The sequence below is a fragment of the Artibeus jamaicensis genome, unplaced genomic scaffold (assembly GCF_021234435.1).
Source record: "Artibeus jamaicensis isolate MK-2021 breed Jamaican fruit bat unplaced genomic scaffold, CSHL_Jam_final contig_432, whole genome shotgun sequence".
NCBI classification, from domain to species: domain Eukaryota; kingdom Metazoa; phylum Chordata; class Mammalia; order Chiroptera; family Phyllostomidae; genus Artibeus; species Artibeus jamaicensis.
The window spans coordinates 7888556-7908629 of NW_026521828.1; the positions used below are offsets into that span (position 1 = coordinate 7888556).

Here is a 20074-nt window from a genome sequence, read left to right on the forward strand (position 1 = left end):
AGCTAGATCAGGAGTGAACCATAGAAATGAAGATCACATGGAGGGTTAGCGACAGGGGAGTGGGAGGAGGAGAAGGGGGGAGAAGGTACAGAAAGTAAGTAGCATAGACGGTAGGTAGAAAATAGATAGGGGGGAGGGCAAGAATAGTATGGGAAATATAGAATCTAAAGAACTTGAGACACGTGGTCATAAACTAAAGGGGGGAATGGTGGGGAAGGGGTGTGCAGGGTGAAGGGGAATGAAGTGGGGAAATAGAACAACTGTAATGGCATAATCAATAAAATATATTTTTTTAAAAAAGTGAAGATATTCTTCCTGGAAAAAGCAGAGCAACAAATAGACAAAAATAATAGTCACTTCTAGTCTCACTCCTCAGAAATAATCAATAGTAATGTTGCAGAACAGAGGCCCAAGCAGGGGGACAATATTTGGCCCACTCAGGGATGCCAAAAACTGGAACAACAGGGGCCCCTCCCTAGGATGGTATACTAATACCATCCTGACCACCTACTGGGCTCAATTGTCTGCCGCCAATTGGAAAGACCTCTCAATGCCAGAGATTTGTGAAAAGGAAAGGAAAGGTTTATTTAAAGCTATACAGACTTAAAGTAGTCACCCAATGTCCTCATTAAAATATCAAAGTTTTTTAGGATAACCACAGATACCCATAGCTCTTCCTTCTCCCCCTGCTGTAATTCGGGTACTATATCTCAAGAAAAGAAGCACACGTCCGTGTTTCAGACCACTGGCATCGGCAGCTATGCAGCCGTCCAGGCAAGATCTCTAATTACTCCAAAGGCATGTGGCACCTTCTCGTGGCCTACTGGCAGGAGTTCTTTCACCCTTTTTCCAGGCAAAGTCTCTCCTGCTTCCCAGGGCACATGGCCAAAGGAAGCACCCCAAAGCTGTGTGGTCCACTTCTATCAGAGCTTCAGAGGTCTGTACTCTGGCCAAAACTGCATGGTTTTTCTCTCCACCAGAGCTGTGGAGAGGGTAGGGTCCCACTCTGGCAAAGCTGAGTGGCGGTTCTCTGCTAAAGCCGCATGGTGATTCTCTCTATCCCCAGCTGCGGGGGTCCCCACTCTGTCCAAAAGCCACGTGGTACTCCTCTTCACATGGCTGCGCAGATCCCCACTCTGGCAAAGCCACGTAGTACTCCTTCAATGGCTGCCATGCCTCGGTTTTAAATCCCCGCGCCAGTCCTCCTTTGCAGCCCCATTTCCGACTCCTCCTACAGTCAGCTACACTCGCCAGCATTCCTGTATTATTCCAAGTTCACTGGGCTACCATTGTGAGCCTAGGCAGGTGTGGCCCCATGTCATGGAGCCAATCATTTCCAAGCTCTCACGCAGGCACTGTAACTCAGGGGACCTGCCCCCCAGTTACCTCTCGGGTGGAAGTCACTTCCATCCCCCTGGCTCAGAGCAAGGCCACAGCTATTTAACATATCTATGCAGCCAGTTAAAGGTTATAGACATGTTAAATGACCATGTCAGATGTTAGCTGAGAAACTGTTGCTATGCAAAACAGCTCTCAATGGCTGTTCCATTTCTCCCTTCCCCAACTCACACCTGTTGGGGGGGAAGGGGGAGGACATCTTAATATATCCTAGACACCTTGAGTTCTGGACCCCATTTCAAATCCCTTTTTGGGGCCCCCCTCTTGGCTGCACCCTGTTACAGTAACATTTATTTTACACTCTTCCAATACTTTTCCAGAGTTAAATTTAACTGCAGTTATCATCTAATCCCAGCTTCTGAATTATTTACTTCCCTCTACATATAGAGGTTTTCATCTTTATTTTTAACTTTAATGTTAACTGTTTGAATATTTGGGTGCCTACTTAATTGCAAGGTTCTTCAGTACAGCAGCAATAGAATAAATATATAAGCTGAGGTGGGACTTCTCATGGCACATAAACACAGCAAAATTGGAAACTGAGAGAGGGAAACAGTCATACGAGTGATAAGCAAGGGCAGAATTTCAGCTGTGAGTCGGGCTAAACATGGCTGAGCAGGTCAGAAGCCAGCAGGGACCAGAAAGAGAGTGGGAGGTAGGAGAGGTGTCTCTAGTTGGATCAGCAAGTTGAAAAATGCGATTATTTTGATCACCTGCCTCGCTTCTTTTATGTATACCAGCCCATTTTTTTCCTGGCTTTTTCCCCCCCATTGTCTTTTCAGACCCAATGCAGAAGCAAGCTAGTTTGCATAATGACCCTCAGGGGAAGAGTCTAGGTGACTGTGGTCTGTTTCTGACAGCCAGAGCTAAGGCAGAAATCTGGCTGGCTTCCTCAAGTCCTAGGTGCCCAAGGCTAACCGCAGCTCATCCCACGCCACCTCAGCTTAGCAGCATCAACATGAAAGGACTGTGGATTGTATTTTAGGCCAGGGGATTTACCCAGCATGTACATATTATATACAGTATGGAAATCTCCCCACCCTCACATCCTGCCTAGCTCACAGTCCCCCCCTAGGAGGCATGTTCATTGAAAAGGCTATTTATAGCTGTCTGCTTGCCTTGCTTTTCAAAATAATAGATGGGGGCACAACGGTGACTTGAAATCTCATCCCATGATAACTATGTAGACTTCAACCATCTATAATTTTGCATGTCTGCGTATACTCAGTACATTCTATAGTGTTTTCACTCTTCACATCGATTCAGTCTTAGGCCAATTTAAAATGGACAGAAAACTATCCTCAGAATTGTTGGGCAGTTTTTCTTCTTCCAAAACAACTATTGTTGGTTTTAAACATAAAGATAAATGTCATTAGTCCCACCATTCCTTCAACTTAATCACTATTCCTCTATCATGTATTTCATTGCCCTCCTGTTTTGTTCTGTTTCTGCATTGTGTTCTTTGTGGGATTGTAAGCTTTCTGGATTTAGGGTCATGGCTTATACATGCTTCACTCTATTCTTGTTGGGAAAAAATTACCCAAAACTGGTAAATTAAAAAATCGCAAAGCAGGCAACCTCTACTTTCAATGTCATATTAAAGCTTGTTTAACATGCCTGCCCGAGGATTATTCAATTATTTAAGAGAAGAAAGTAAGAGAGGTCGGATCAATCAATCAAGACTGAAGTATTGCTATCTATTATTTTTAACAGCTTTATTGAGACGCATTTCACATACCACAAGATTTACCGACTAGACGTGTACAGTGCGGCAGTTTTTAGCATATTCAGAGTTGTGTGCCTATCATCATGTACATTTAGAACATTCTCAGCCCCCCAAGAAAGCTAATATTGGTTAAAGTCTCAGGCTCTGTGACATTGCGTCATTCCTTACAGGTTTTTGTGTGGTAGAAAAGAGAACCCCGGAGGTTATGCCTTCGTTGTCCTGTAGACATTTAACCAGTTGTTTAAATCCAGTCTGGCAATGCTAGTCCCGCATCCTTCCTCCAGTGCGCATGTGTATTTCTAATTCCCTGTGAAGCAGCTTCGCCAACCTGCCGGTTGCTCATTGGTGAATCAGTTAAAGCTCTGACATGTTTTCATTCTATAATTTGTTTGAGGGTCATGTCTACAAACATTTGAAACTTATATTTTGATAACCTGAATACTCTCAGTCCAGCAATAGGCACCTAGCGGGCCACCAATAAATATATCCTGATAGACTGATGTCAGTTTTTTGTTTTTTTTTTTTTTATAAGGGATGTGTCAGAGCTTTAAACTTTGGGAGAAAGAAATAAATTTTTGAAAAGTCTTAAAGAAAAAATCAGATAATCAATTTTGAATAACAGTTTGTGGTTTTGGTTCTCAAATTCTAAAGTTTAGTGTCAGGGAGAGTTAAATGTGAATGAAGCTATTTATTTTCTATCTCACCCTGGCTTGTGTAGCTTAGTGGATTGAGCGCGGGCCTGTGAACCAAAGGATTGAGGTTCGATTCCCAGTCAGGGCACATGCCTGGGTTGCAGACCAGTTCCCTGCAGTGGACCCATGAGAGGCAGCCATACATTGATATTTCTCTCCTTCTCTCCTTCCCTTCCCCTCTAAAGATAAATAAATAAAATCTTAAAAAATAAAATACATATATTTTCTATCTCCAGGCTTAAGTCAATGTATATTCTAGGAATATAATTTTACTGGCATGCCTTTTTTTTATAAACATATAAACTAAAAGCATTATTTATTTTTGTGTAAGTAGTATATTTAATGGAACAAAACCTGAAACGTATAGAAGAGAATGCCCTGGAAATCTAAGTCTCCTTTCCACCATTTCCCTCCACCAAAAGCTGCCCCAAGGTCACTCCTATTGCTGGTTTCTCTGCATCCTTTTACACACACCCACACACACACACACACACACAATTAAGAATTCTTTATTCAAAATGTATGGCATACCATATATGCTATTTTCAAGTTGCTTTCTTTACTTACTAATATTTATTGAAAATTGTTCAACATCAGTATTCTTGGTGGTCATCCCAGTCAGAACAAGTTCAGTGGCTGATCACTCCTCACTTCTTTCACTGCTGAGACCTGTGTCCTCCCATCAGTCTGCTGTTCCTCTTCTTCCTCTACAACCTCAGTTCATCATGATGGCCAAACAGTCCTCTGTATATACAGGTCAGACTATCTCCCACTTAGAGTATAGCCAAAGGCTTCATAATGTCTCACAAGGTCTGTCCCATGTGGTCTGCTCCTGATCAGCCCCACAGTTGTCTCTTGGCCTCATCTCCAAACTTCTCACTTTCCCTAAGTTCACTCTGGTCACTGTAGCTCCCTTGGTATCCTCTAACACAACAAGCATGCTCCCATCTCAGATTCTTGGCTCTTGCTATTCCCTCTGACTGAGATGCTTATCCCCGAAAATCGGCATGGCTTCCTCCCTTTAGGGGTCTCCCTTTAGGGTCTTTGCTCAGAGGTGGCTCCTCATTGAGCATTCCTTGATCAACCTCTAGTTCCCCATCCCCTGCACGTACCCGACCCCACTTGCCCACTTTATCTTCCTCCCCAGTGCTTACCAGCTTTGCACATACCATACAGTTTACTCTTTTGTTGTCTAGACACAAACTTCATGACAGCAAGGATATTTGTCTGTTTTTGTCCATTGTTATAGTCTTAGCACCCAGAACAGGGCCTGGCCCAAAGTAGGCACTTAATATTAATTGAACGGATGAATGTATGTGCATGGTACTTGTACATTTGTCTGCTATTTATGTGACCTGGACCAGTGTAGTTTTACCATTTGGGGACTTACGTATGCTTTTGGTCTCTTGTGACCTTCATGAAGTTGCTTAACTTCTCTGAGCCTTTATTTTCTCCTCTATGAATCAGTGATGATAGTTGTAACCTACATTTTACGGGGCTGTTGTGAACATTAAATTTTTTAAATAATGTAAAGTGGGTAGAACCATGCCTGATTTATACTTAAGTTCTCAGTAATATGATTGACTTCTCTCATTATCAATCATCCATCAGAAATAGACTCATGAGAATACATGACCAAGTATAATATAGAAGAACCTCACTTCTTATTTTTAAACCTAACAGTGTTAACTTTGTGTGATTATCTCCTTACGATAAAATATAAGACACTTTTTGTTTGGAGCAGTCATTTAATATCTTTAGAAAAGGCATTTCAGTGCATCAGAGGTAAAGACTGTCTTTGCACGTCCACTTTCTGACTGGTCCTGAAAACAGAACTCGCTCAATACATTTTGTTGAGTAAACAAATGAAGGAAGGAATTGCAACCGGCACAAGCAAGTTCACATTTATTGAAAAGATGTCCTGTGCCAGGTACTGTAGGAGGCTCTAAGGATATAAAGAACATTTGGGGGCTGGAGTTTATTTCAAGACCTTCACAGAGTAATCAGACTTTGGGGGATGTATTTTACCTCAGAAGTAGTTTTCTAACTGAGGGAGGGGGAATTTGGATTTTTCACCTCGAGCAAGTGAAAAAGAAAAACTCCAGAAAGACGTCTTTGCCATAATTTCTCTGAAGAGCTTTTCAAAGAAACCAGACATCAATGGTTTATCAAACAGACATCAAGAGTGAAGCAGCAAGCATACCAGTGTGGGAAATCCTATGGTGATTCAAGACCTCTTTGAATTCCTGTGGTTCCCAGTAAGTCCCCATGTGTATGACTAACCACAAACAATTCTATATTTGGAGCAAAACGAGAATCTAACGATGAGCCATGCAGCTTGAGGCAGAGAAAAATCTCTGACCTGAGTCCCGAGTCCTGGGATAGAATCTGGCTCTGCATTCTGACCTTGAGCAAGACAATTCTGAACCTCCGTCCCTAACCATAAAATGGTTTTCAAAATTAGCCTCCTTCTAATGAGGAAATGGTGAGAAATTCTTCACAGCCTGGAAACTTCTATACCAGTGGGACTCTAGTCTTGATAAGTTTCAGAAGACCCTTCAGTCCATTCATTCAACCTCAACTTCATTCACCCTCTGAGTGCCTGCTGACCTCGTGTGCTCACCTGGCGCATGGAGAACAATAACCGCCTGCAACACGGCTCACTTCCAGGCAGTGTTTCAGCAAAAGCAAAACTATATTTGCAGGAAGATGATCATTGCAGGGATATCAATAACAACAAAAACAAGAAAACCTGGAAACAACCCAAAGATACTATAAAAGCAGGATGATTTCATCAATTATGCATCCCAACATTTCGATTAGAAAGGATACGCAGGCTACCTACACCTCCACCCTGGCAAGGTCAGCCTGTCACCTTGGAAGTGGTAGTTTGTTTGGGGGGAGGCGGGTGACTCTGCCCCAAGGGGGTGGCTGCTTGGAGGCTGGACAAAGGGGTGTGTAATGGTGACAGGTCACAAAGGGGTGTGAAGGGTAAATGCAGTGGTGTAAGGAGGCCTAGGCAGACCCCTGCAGGGAGATGGGCAGTTGCCTTCACTCCCTCTCTCTTGGAGACTTGAGTAGTGGCTGGTGGCGCTGACTTAAATCTAGAGAACATGAGCAGTGAATGTTTGTTACCTTATTACACGGCCCGCAGCTACCGTTCAATGGGTGTGTTCAATACCTCCATGGGGGACCTGCAGCGACAACTGTACAAGGGAGGAGAGTATGACATTTTCAAGTATGCACCAATGTTTGAGAGTGACTTTATCCAGATTAGCAAGAAGGGAGAGATGATTGATGTACACAACCGTGTCCGAATGGTGACGGTGGGCATCGCATCCACCAGCCCCATCCTCCCACTACCTGACGTCATGCTGCTGGCCCGACCAACTAAAGTCTGTGATGAGCATGCCAGACACACCCGGCCCACCAAGGGGAGAGGTCGCAAGCCTGCGAAGGTCCTGGAGCTCACCAGGCTGCTGCCCTTGAAGTTCGTCAAGATCTCCATCCACAATCGTGAGAAACAGCAGCTGCGCCTGAAGCTGGCTACCGGCCGTACGTTTTATCTGCAGCTCTGTCCCTCTTCAGATGCACGAGAAGACCTATTTTGCTATTGGGAAAAACTGGTCTATCTCCTGAGACCACCAGTGGAGAGTTGCAGCAGTACCCCAACACAACGAACTGGGGACACGATGACCACAGAGGATGACAAAAGCTTGGTGGTAAGCATCTACAGTGACTCAAGATAATGGGGCAGGGGGCTTTGGGAGAGTAGATCTAAGCTGGTCCTACAAAGGCTTTGGTGCTTGCTGAAGCTCACCTGGGAAATGCATTCCACTTTTAAAAGGCTCAGGGCCACCATCATGGCACTTACCACACTGGGGAGATTCCAAGTATTTCTCCCAATTGTCTCTCCAGGCCAAATTTCAAAGAGACCTTAGGTATCACCTGCTCTGGTCTCAGATCCAGGGTTGTAATCCTTTCTACAGCATCCTGATTGCCTAATCCCTCCCTGAACACTCACCCCAACCCAAGGGGTCTCTTCCTCCTTCTGTCTGCCTGTCACTACTATTGCTGATTAAAATCAGCATAACCCCCCTGTGCATCTGCACACATGCACAATTTATTTTAGCAGGCACTGAAATATAAAACATGTGAAGCCCCTGATCCCACAGTCCCACTTGTAAGAATCTCTTTTGCAGAGAAATAAACACAAGTGTGCAAAATAAAAGTGTATAAAGATTGGGAATTTTATCAGTGCTTTCCCCGGCACGGGCATTGTTCAAGACAACTGAGTGACTGTTTGACTGCGGTGCTACAGATGGGACGTTGCATCCATGGCACCATTTAGCTTAGAGGTAAAGATTTCAGAGGTTCTTCTAGTTAGGAGCACTGGCCTGGCTCAGCTCCAGGATGAGAGAGAGCAGACCGTCGTGGTATAGGTTTGTCATCTCTGCCTCACCTGTTCCTCCTCCCCTTGGCACAGATGTCAGAACTCCAAGGAGAAGGGGATAAGAATAATGCGAGCCTTCACAAGCTTCGTGATGTCTCCAGAGCCACTTCTTCTGGTTATGCTGGGGGAGAGAGAATGCCTGGTTCAACTTGCATCAGCAAAACTCCAGGGATTGCTGAAGGAGCAGCAAGGAGGCCAGCCACAAGCCTGGCAGTAGCAGGAACAGCTACAAGCCCTATGGGAAACATGGCGCTGGCAGGAGCAGGAACAAAACCTACAGGAAACATGGCGGTAGCAGGAGCAGGAACAAAACCTACAGGAAACATGGCGGTAGCAGGAGCAGGAACAAAACCTACAGCAAACATGGCAGTAGCAGGAGTGGGAACAAGCCCTACAGCAAACCTGGCAGTAGCAGGAGCAGGAACAAGTCCTAAAGCAGGTGCTCTGAGCATAGCAGCAACCAAGAATGTGGGCACAGGCCAGGTAGGCTCGGCCCTGGTTGGAGCCACCACCAAGGGTGCAGAAGAAAGTGGATCTGGCAAGGCCATAGCAGGTGCTGCCAACCTATCCTCAGAGGGTACAAACATGGTCTTGGTGGGTGTTGCCAGCTCATCCTCCTTGGGTAGTTCCATCGCGACGGCTGGGGCTGCCAGTGTCTCCCCAGCGAGCAGCATTGTGTTCGCAGGCACGGTGACAGCCAAAAGTCCTGCCACAGAAAGAGCTAAAGGCCCAGTAACAGGACCCCTCGTCTCAACCCTAAAGAGTGAAGGCTACATGAGTGAACGGGACGGAAGCCAGAAGGTCTCCCAGCCTGGAGCTGAGGCTCAGAAGGAAAAAAAAGAAAAGAGAGAAAAGGACAGGGGTTCCAGGAGGAAGAGCTCCCATCGCCACAGGACAGGAGGGGGCAAGTCATCCCGGAAATCATCCTCCCACAGGACATCATCTGGCCATAAAAGCCCAAGAGATGACAAAAAGGAAAAAGGGCAGAGCAGCGTAAAGGGCAGACACAGCTCTCACAAGAGTACCAGCCACAGCTTCACTGCAAAGGAGTCGAGGACATCCCACAAACCGGGGAAGAGCAGATCTGGCAGTTCAGGTAATTTAAGTAAGCAATCCAGTAGGATTGGCTCTTTCTTCAGGAGCTTCAGAGTCACTCGTGGTTCAAAAACAGAGGTCTCATCACACAGCAAAGAGATGGACTTTGTGGCTAAGAAGGTAGGGAAGCGCAACATAGAGGCCAAGGTAGAGAAAGTCCCGGGTGGCCAGGATCTGGAGATCTGTGAGACCGTGACGTCAGAGATGATGGAGACAATCTTCATAGAAAACAAACCCGTTTAAGTAGGAGCCTGGGCAGGACACTGCAATGGAGACCCAGCCTCACAGAAGTATTCCTAGAGACAATGCCCACTTTCTTTAATAAAGGACACCATACGACTCCCAAAGAAATGCTTCTTTTATTTGACTTCCTGTGTCCCCTATCCTGGTGGTGACTTCACAGTGGCTTCTGTGATGTGAACTGTGCTCAAACCTGAGACCCCAACCTCCAATCATACAGAACCCCACCTCCCACCCATGCCCAATGTGAGCATCCTGCCTTGCCTCAACCCTGAGACCCCAACCTCCAATCATACAGAACCCCACCTCCCACCCATGCCCAATGTGAGCATCCTGCCTTGCCTCAACCCTCTTCTGCCTTTGGTTTTCCCAGGACTATGGCCCCAGGTCACAGACTATGGACTGGGAAGCACCCCCACCCCCAAGTCCCCTGCCCTTCTTCCTCTTCTCCCCAGAGTTCCCTGAACATGGACATTCAGTCCGGTTCATAGACTAACTGAAGACAGGCCTCATTTCACCTCGGGGAATAATTAGAGGTGCAGCAGCATTTGTAGGCAATCAGAATAGTGAAGTTTATCATCTAGGTCAGGAATTGATAGCCTGAGGGCCAAATCTTGCTAATTGCCTGATTTTGAAAATAAAGTTTTATTGAAACATAGCCACAGACATTACTTATATATGCTCTATGGCTTCTTTCACACTGAAACAACAGATTTGAGTTGTTGCAACATAGACTGTATTGTCTGCGAAGTGTAATATATTGACTATCTACCACTTGCCAGAAAAGGTTTGCCCACCACAGATGCAATCTTAACAATTCTTCTTCCTTTTGGGTATATACTATGGAGAAACTCTCACATATGCCTCCTAGGCAACAACCAGAAGATTTTTCTTATTATAAAACAATCTGTTATAGCAAACGCCCAAATGTTCATCAAACAGAAAAAGTGATAAATTGTGGTATTTGCCTACAGTGCATAGAATACATCAGCAAAAGTATAACTAATAGCTACACAAGTGAGCATGGATGAATCTAAAAGAATTCTAGTGAAAAATAGAAGCAAGTCAGAAAAATACATATGATATAGTTCTATTTGTAGAATAGTTCAGATACAAGGTCAAACAATATGTTTAGGGCTATTTTCTAAATGTGTAGAGAAAAGTGGGGAAAGGATCAACACAAAATTCAGAAAGGTGGATATCTACAGGGTGAAAAGGGACGAGGGATGACCTGAGAGGTACACACAAAAAGCTTCAATAGAGTGGGGATTGTTTTAACCAAAGGAACATGTCCATGGTAATTTATTGTTGTGTCTTTTTTTATTTTGACATCTCTGAAATCAGCATGGTTTTAAATTGCTATCAGCTGGCAGTTAGTGTCTTAGAAATACCAACCAATTTAGTTCACTTATGTTTTCCTTTGTGCAAGAGAGGCGGAGAACAGTACCTAAGTCGAAAAGATACCTTTCAATAAATAAAAAATAAAAATTCTAAGTAACATAAGTCCTTTGAATTCATGGAAAAGGAACATAGAAAAGGGTCAGATATCTTGTAGAAAAATCCAAAATGCAGGGTGCTAAGGAACTCTGTAAACTACGTATGCATATAAAAGGTAGCTCCAAAAAAAATCATTCTACATTAGAAATGAGAAAACAAATTTTTAAAATGCCTATTTTTTAAAGAAATTACATTGTCTTTTCCATTTTAAAAAGTTATCAATATCTTTTCATGAGTCTATGAAAATCATTAAGTTGTTTTAACAATAGATGATAAAAGTTGGATTTGTGAAAAATGATTCTGAGAATTATGTGTATTTGTGGTGAGCCTCGGAGTGACCTACCTGGCCGTGCAATTCTTCATTCATTCTCCCGGTGACGGCAGTGTCTAATAGAGCGGTAAAACTTAGGGACTTTCTCCGGAGACTGAACGTGTGTGGCAGAAGTTGAGGAGGTGAGAAACAAGATATTCCGGGTGGTGTGGAAGCTTAGGAATATCGGGGGAAGCCCTTCTCTGTTGCTCTGATGAGTGGCTGGAAAATCCCACCTCGCGACTTCCGATATACAAAGACCAATAGATGCTGGCAATCAGGGGTGACTTTTGAAGGAGTGAAGGTAGAAGGTAGGAGCAGAGAAAGAGGCATGTTCTCAAAGACCTACTGGGTAAACCTGCTGGGAATAAAAGGGGTTATGGGTCGAGTAGAGGGAGAAGGGGAGCTCTTCCCAAAGCCATCAAACGTACACTATGCCAGAGTCTGATACACTAGGTACAAATGTTTCAGTCTCATGTTTCTGTAGATCACAGCTTTATCTTTTGTCCTTCTTTTAGCCTTATTTTATGCATTTCCACTCCTGCATCCCGAAGTGCTTCCTTAACACAAACCTAATTTGTCTACCATGCAGGGCGTTAGCTGAGCAGACCCACAGTTCTACACAAATGCCACTGAAGTAAAGTGGAGGTGGGGATTTGCCCACCTGAACAAGCTCTGCCGGGCACTTTCTCTGTATTTCCTTTTCTATCTTGACAGTTCATCAAGAGACACAAGCATAAATACCTACCTATTTCAGAGCAACAGGCCTCTTCCTCTTGGGGGGAGATATCAATTTGGGCATCAAGTCAACACACCCCATCAGATAAATGCCAGTATTTTTGACAGCAATATGCATCATTATGGTAGCAACCCTGCTGCAGCACGTGTAACGAGAAGATGGATGGCTGCTTACTAAGCCGTGTCCCACACCTACGTACGAAAGATGAGAAGGGAATCTTTTGTCAATAGCAAAATATGGTAATTCATGGAGTTGTTGTGATCAGGTGGAGTCTTTCAGACAAGGAAGATGTACTGTGGGGGGAAGGAGCAAGGTGTCTGAAACCACTGAAGGCAGGGTCGGGGCTGGCCCAGCCAGAGGATGAGAGATGCCAAGGAACAGCACTGCAGGGGGACCAGTCAGGCCAGCACTGAGGTCCGTGTAAAGGATGTTGGCATCCGACCTTAGAGTAATGAAAAGCCACTGAAGTGTTTTAAATAGAGGAGTGACTTGATCAAGTCTGGACTTTGTAAAGGGCACTCTTTGCTGAGAAGAGAAATATTTGGGGGGGGGCATTATTAATATGTGACCTTATGTTCCTTCCTATCTTTTGCCACAGGATCCATAAAATGAGATTGGAAGGGATGTTTTGAAAGACAACTTTCCACTTGAAATATCACTGTGGGGTGGCCTTGGACTTGTGGCCTAGGCTATTGGGGGTGAATCTGGACATTGTCTTGGCTTCAGAGAACTCTCCTACCCAAGGTATGGCTCTTCCCAGAGGGCACAACAAGAACCGATTGATGTGGAATGTGATGGTCTGGCCATCTCAGTCCAACACAGACCAACTTTCAAGGCCATTCAAGTTTGAGAATGCCCCGTGGGGCCTGCCTCACAGCTAGACTTCTCCCTCTTTGTGCTCCTGCTTTCTCTCCATCCCCTCCCTTCCACAGGTGCTGGTCCTGAGGGCACACCTTAATAAACATCCTTCTCACAAAACTCTATCTCAAAATCCTTTTTTCTTTTGCAGTGTAATTTATAATAGTCAAAATATGGAAGAAACACAAGTACCCATCAATAGATGAGTGGATAAAAAAAGCTGTGCTACACATAGACCATGGAATATTAGCCATAAAAAAAAGAATCGAACCATTTGCAATGGCATGGTTTGGACCTAGAAGATATGTTAAATGAAATAAGTCAGTCAGAGAAAGACAAATGCCATATGGTTTCACTCATATGTGGAATCCAAAGAACAAAATGAATGAGCAATTAAAACTGAGACAGACCCATAGATACAGAAAACATACTGATGGTTGCCACAGGGTTCAGGGGAACTGGGTGGAAAAGGTGAAGGGATTAAGAAGCACAAATTGATAACTACAAAACAGTCACAGGGATGTAAAGTACAGTATAGGGAGTATAGTCAATAGTACAGTAAAAACTACAGATGGTATCAGGTCAGTGCTTGAATTATTGGGGGAACACTTTGTAAAGTATTACCTAACCACTATGCTGTGCACCTGCAACAAATACAAAATGATATTTAAAAAATAAAAAAGTAGCTCTGGCTGGGTGGCTCAGTAGGTTGGAGTACTGTGCTGTTTGCCAAAAGGTTGAGGGTTCGATCCCTGGTCAGGGCATATACCTAGGCTGTAGGTTTGACCTCTGGTTGGGGTGCATATGGGAGACAACCAGTCGATATTTCTCTCTCACAACAATGTCTCCCCCCCCTCTCTAAAATGCATAAACATATCCTCAGGTGAGGATTAAACAAAGTAAACAAGCAAAAAAATCTATTTGGGGAGAACATAATCTGCAACACTGTGTTAGTGCAATGTGCTGTGGCTACCTTCTCTGACACCACTAATGTGAAAAGACTCGGTGATAGTCGCATTCTCTCTCTCTCTCTCTCTCTCTCTCCCTCCCTCCCCTCTCTCTTCCTCTCTTTCATGTACCTTTCCCCCTCTAATTCCCCCTGGTGTATATATCCTTGCTCTCTTTCTCCTAAGCTCCAAGGGCCCTTCTTTGGCCTCTTGGGCTCACTTGTTTTCTGAGCCCATGAGGCCCAGCTGGCTCCCTCGTCCTTGGCTCACTTCTTTTACCTCTGTGTCTTTCTAAATAAACCTTTGCTTGTATTTGAAAGAGAGAGAGAGAGAAAGAGAGACAGAGTTGGCGATAACCAGGAAGGGTATAATGTACTATATATGGTTTTGAATTTAAATAATTTAAAAATAATGTACATTTTCTTATCGTAAAATTGTGTCTACCATAGAAAGTTCAGAACATGTAGATATGAAAATAAAGGAAACAAATACCCCCTTTGATAATTCACTATTTTTCAGAAATGGACTGGTTAGATTTATGCTTCCAGAAGGATAGAGTAGGCATATTTTTCCCTATTCCTCTCATTCATAACTAAAGACCCAGGACATCGTATATAAAATAAACATTACAAGACATTACATGAAACGTGGAGAGCTGCAGAGAGACCAGCCAGGGGCCACAGAAAATGAGGAACAACATGGAGGTGAGTTCCCTGAGTTTTTTTTTCTGTCACCTGCATTCCAGACTTGGCAATTCTGAAAAAAGACACAAACAAAACCCTATCTATCTAGTTAAAGGACCAGGAAATGAGCAGCCCCAAACAACAGAAATCCTTTAGATAGTAACTGCTCCACCCCAGCCAAACATCACAGAAGAAACAGTGCTTCCAATGCCCCATTCAAGCAACCGATAAAATGGAAAGATTCAAAAACGGTTATGATAGTGGTATAGTTCATTTTTCTTTGGTGAAATTTCACATAATGATATAAATGTAAACTTTAACCACAGTAACAGCTATAACGAGTAATTCAAAAGGGATTATCTGCCTTTTTGTAGTGTTTAAGTCCATTTTAAGTTCTTCAGCCTGCAGGAAGAGATAAGTGGCCCTCAGTGGGACCTCCTACCTGGGGACACAAATATAAAGAAAGTGTAAATGGAGGATAATTCCCAAATACCAGGGCTACTGCTGTCCCCTGCTGTTAAGAAAAGGTATAGCAGGCACAAGGAACGCATCCTTCAATCCTCTCTGCTGCAGAGGGATCTGGGTTGCTAACACTGTTAGTGATGAGGTTGTTAGTAACCAGGAGATTGGGAGCTGAAACTGTACGGCAGGGAACAATGCGTTAGTGATGACTCCCACCTAAAGTGCATTGTTTAGACCATATACATGAGCCGATAGAAATTATTATGATAGAAAGAAGCAGGAATTGGTGATGAAAAAATTAATTTGCTCATTTTCAGTTTTTCTGCCTGGGCTGACAAACAAGTAGCAATATGATGCCATTGACTAATAAGAGCTCAGAGATGTCATTTATGAACCTATTTATGAATGACAGAGGTGATAAGACCAACAAAATCAAAATCTATGTAAATGGTGCTGGAATAATTGGACTCCCACATGAAAAAAATAAAAAGAAGAAGAGCAATCTCAACTCATCTTATACAAGATGTATAAAAATTAATCCCAATGTAAAATGCAAAATTATAAAACTTCTAGGAGAAACACAAGGGGAAATCTTTGTGACCCTGTGTTAGGCAAATATTTTTTTGGCTAGGGCACAAAAATGTAAATGCCATAAAAGTAAATAGGACTTTATCCAAATTAAAAACTTCTGCTGTTTGAACATTGCTGTTAAGAAAATGGAAAGAGCCCTGGATGGTGTAGCTCAGTGGATTGAGCGCAGGTCTGTGAACCAAAGGATCGTGGTTTGATTCCCAGTCAGGGCACATGCCTGGGTTGCAGGCCAGTTCCCAGCAGGGGACACACGAGAGGCAACCATACATTGATATTTATCTCCCTCTCTCCTTCCCCTCCCCTCTAAAGATAAATAAATAAAATCTTTTTAAAAGTGAAAAGATTAGCCACAGATTGGGAGAAAATACTTACAAAATATGTGTCTGATTTAGGACATATCTATTGTGTGTGTGTGTGTGTGCGCGTGTGTGTTCACAGGCATGCCCTTTTACAACTCAATAGTAAGAAAACAAACAAGCCAAATACAAATGGGCAAAAAATTTGAACAGAAAGTTCACCAGAGAAAAGGTACACATGGCAACTAAGTATACAAAAGATACTCAATACTGGGGAAATGTAAATGAAAACAACTATACAACTATTAGAATTGCAACAAGTAAAAATAAAAAGGAAAATACTAAGTGCAGACGAGGATTCAGAGCAACTGCCAACTCTCACAGTGTACTGGTAGCAATAAAACATGATACAGCCTCTTTAGAAAGACTCTTGATGCTTTCCTGTATGGTTAAACATGTAACTATTACAAAGCCCAGCAATCCCATTCCTCTGAGGATGTTTATAGGACTGACAATAGCCCAAATGTCCGCCAGCTGGTGAGTGAATGAATGGAATTGCATACAATAGAGTATTCCTCACGTATAAATAGGAACAAATCATTGATACATGCAACAACACGGATGGACCTCAAAAGTTTTATGCTAAGTGAAGGAAAGAAGCCAGACAAGAACGTCTGCATACTGTCTGATTTTATTTACATGACATTCTGGAAAAGGCAAAGCCATATAAACAGCAATCAGGTCAGTGGTTACTAGGGACCGGGGTCTAAAGGAGGAAAAGGAATGTAGAGGAAACAGAAAAGGAATTGCTTGGGGGTGATGGAGATATTCTGTATCTTAAGTCTGGTGGTGTTGGTTCTATGGCAGTACATGTTCATCAAAATCCATAGAACTGTACACCTGAAGTTAATTTTACCATGTATAAATTATACCACAATAAACCTAAACTTAAAATAAATCAAGAGGGTGGAGGAAAAGTGTGACTATTTCTGCTTGCCACCTAGGCTCAAATGATAAATAATGATGCCTCTTATACTGTGTCAAGCTCCTAAAACAGGCGAGATGCCAGTCACCACGTGCCCCTCCCTGCCTGTTTCCTTTCTCTCACCTCCTCCCACTTTCCCTTTGCACACAGGCACCCTTCCTGCCTCTAACTCTGGAAGATCAGGGAGCCTGGGGCTCTTTGCCTGGGGCTCTTTGCTGTCTCCCAGGTCTTTGCACAGTTGACTCCTTTTTGTACTCATGTCTTAGCTCCAAACTCACCTTCTGTGAACAGACTATCCTGTTCATGCTTTATAAAGCAGCTATCCTCACCCCCTGTAACTGTCGAATTATTTTTTATTTCCGCCCCAGAGCCCCTTATGACTATCTGAAATTCTTATTTGTTTGCATGTTGTCTGTGTATCTGCATTAGAATGCAAGGCTTTGTCTGTCTTTTTTACCTTCTAGAACAGTGCCTGGCACAGCAGACTCATGATTAAGATTCATTGAATGGGTGTATTCCTTGTTAAGCTATGCAAGGCACCTTTAAGGAATAAACCTTCCATTCAGATTCTTGTAATAGTTATGCAAATAAACGTTATTACATGCCATGTTTTCACCAGTCCCTCTCATGCTAGGAATTTCATACCATTATCCATTTGTGGTTCACTGTGAAGAACACTAGGCTGAAAGGTAAGAGTCCTAGACTGAAGCCTTGATCTGCCCACTAACTGTAAGACACTATTGCTCTGGGTCCAGTACTTCCATTTCCAGAAATTTACCTCAAGGAAAAAAGATAGACATGTGCACAAACACATACAAGGTGGCGCAAACGCAGGTGTGCAGTTTTGAGTACGTGAAACAGAATTGACTCTTGCATTGTTTATTAATTATTGTATTATTTTCCATATGAACAACTGTAAACCTACTTTTGCCCCATTCTGTATGTACCAGGATGCTTATTCAGTGTATTAATAATAATTAAAATTAAAAGGAAAACAGTTGCACGCAATGGGGCTCTGGCTAGACTGATGTATCCATCAATGTCACACTGTGAATTAATTTGAAAATAATGATTTATATTCACTTTAACTTATTCCATAAATGTGCATTCAGTACTTGCTAATTTCAGGCACTGTTCTAGATGCTAAGCTTGTAGCAGTGAATGAGAGAAAGGCCCTACCCTCATGAACAATATTTTCATGGGGAAGAAAGACTAAAAATAAATAAATAAATAAATGTGCTACATGACATGGCATCAAAGGACAATAAGTTCTGTGAAAGAAGGATAATGTATAATAAGGGGGTTGGGGCATCCCCCAAGAAAATGATTGGGGATGTGCTATCTTATATGGAGAGCATTCAGGGAAGATGTCTTTGAAAAGGCTGCATTTGACCGCATACCTGAATGAGGTGAGAAGTGAGGCATGTGAGATCTGTGGAGAGTGCAGGCAAATGCAGTAGGAGAATGCAGGTCTGAGGTAGGAGTATGCTTGGCAATTTTGAGGGGGGAAAAATAGCTGGAGAAGAGTGAGTAAGGGAAAAATATGGCAGGAAATATGGTTGGAGAAAAAGCCCAGGACTAAATTTTGTAGAGCTTTATATTGGGCCATCATAAGAACATTTGACTTTTGTGTAAACGTGATAGAATGAATACCTTGAAGAAATTTGAGTACAGGAGTGGTCAGATCTGTCTTATATTTTAAGACAGTGTGATAAGTAAGCCAAGGACAAAACTGGAAGCAAAGAGACATTGAGGATGCTATTTCAGAAGTCCAGGGCAGATAGTAATAGCATGGGCTAGGATCATCGCGGTGGGGATGGTAAGAATTAGTTATACTGTATGTGGTACTTTTACTTACCTCTAAATAGAACTAATACAAAAAGCCAATATGGTAGCTTTGGTGGCATATGGGAGAAAGAGGAATAAAAGAGGAATCTTTAGATCTGAGACTTTGCAATTGAGGAAAGATGTGTAATACTGCTGTTGGGTAGGAGGTCTTGTTGTGGGAAATTGATAGTTATTTTAAGACACAACACAGTGACTAGAGAGTGATTTGTTTTTGCAGCCCAGTTGTTTTTGCAGCCTGGTGGCTTGTTTTGGCTCAAAGAGGCCAAAAGCCTCTTTTGGAGTCTCTGGACTACTTATCATCTACATGCCAAAGAAAAAGCTCTACTTTCTGCTTCTGTAAGTGCTTCCTGCTTTCACGCCAGAGGTAAGGGTCCGAAGACAGGCCCTCCCTTGCTCTATAAAAATAACTGCTCCCCGGCTGCTGAGTGCCCAGAATTTGGAAACTGACTCCTCTGGCTCTGCCTGGTAAAATAAACTTCCACTCCGTACACCCGAAAGCGGCTGAGTTGTTTTCTGTAACAGTCTGAGTACAAAGTGGGTGTTGCCAGGGCCTGGATACCACCTGGCCATTATCACCTGGATGATATTCTAAGAAGTGAGAACTTAGGCAAAAGAAATAATCACATGTGCCAAATGCTGCTGAGAGTGGAGTAAAATGAGGACTAAAAATGACCATTTGAGGTCACACGTGTGGGTCATCTTGGTCTCAGTGCAGGGAGAAAAGCCTGATTGAATATGCTCAAAAGTGAATGGATTTCTTCAACAAATAAGTTGATGTGGGGGGGGAATTCAGATGGGGGAAGCAACCTATAGATTAAAACATAATTAAAGGACATATCAGCTCAGGCTGCTATAGCTCAGTGGACTGAGTGCAGGCCTGCAACCAAAGGGTTTGCAGTCAGGGCACATGTCTGGGTTGCGGGCCAGGTCCCCAGTGAGGTGCATGTGAGAGACAACCACACATTGATGTTTCTCTCCCTCTCCCCTTCCTCTCTCTTTAAAAATAAATCAGTAAAATCTTTTTAAAAAAGGACACATCAGCCAGTCACAAAGGGAAGGAATTTACTGGATCCTGAGGTGATTAGTATCCAAATACTGACTTGATTTTGATGATATTAAATAATTTAAAATTTATTTTAAAACGAGTTCTGTGGATATATGAAAAATAAAAGTCCTTATCTTTTAGAGATGCATCTTGAAATGAAATAATATCTACAGGTAGACAACTGTTGAAGATGGGTGATGAGTACACTA

At 43.0% G+C, this 20074-nt stretch overlaps 1 protein-coding gene across 1 annotated transcript; it reads left to right on the plus strand.

Moving 5' to 3' along the window:
* The first annotated feature begins 6929 nt into the window (after window positions 1-6929).
* Window positions 6930-9630, plus strand: GARIN3 (golgi associated RAB2B interactor family member 3). The gene is made up of 3 exons (XM_037152278.2): window positions 6930-7538; window positions 8303-8515; window positions 8672-9630. The coding sequence occupies exons 1-3, from the start codon at window positions 6930-6932 to the stop codon at window positions 9605-9607; spliced, it is 1758 nt and encodes a 585-aa protein (XP_037008173.2). The 3' UTR covers window positions 9608-9630.
* The last annotated feature ends 10444 nt before the right edge of the window (window positions 9631-20074 follow it).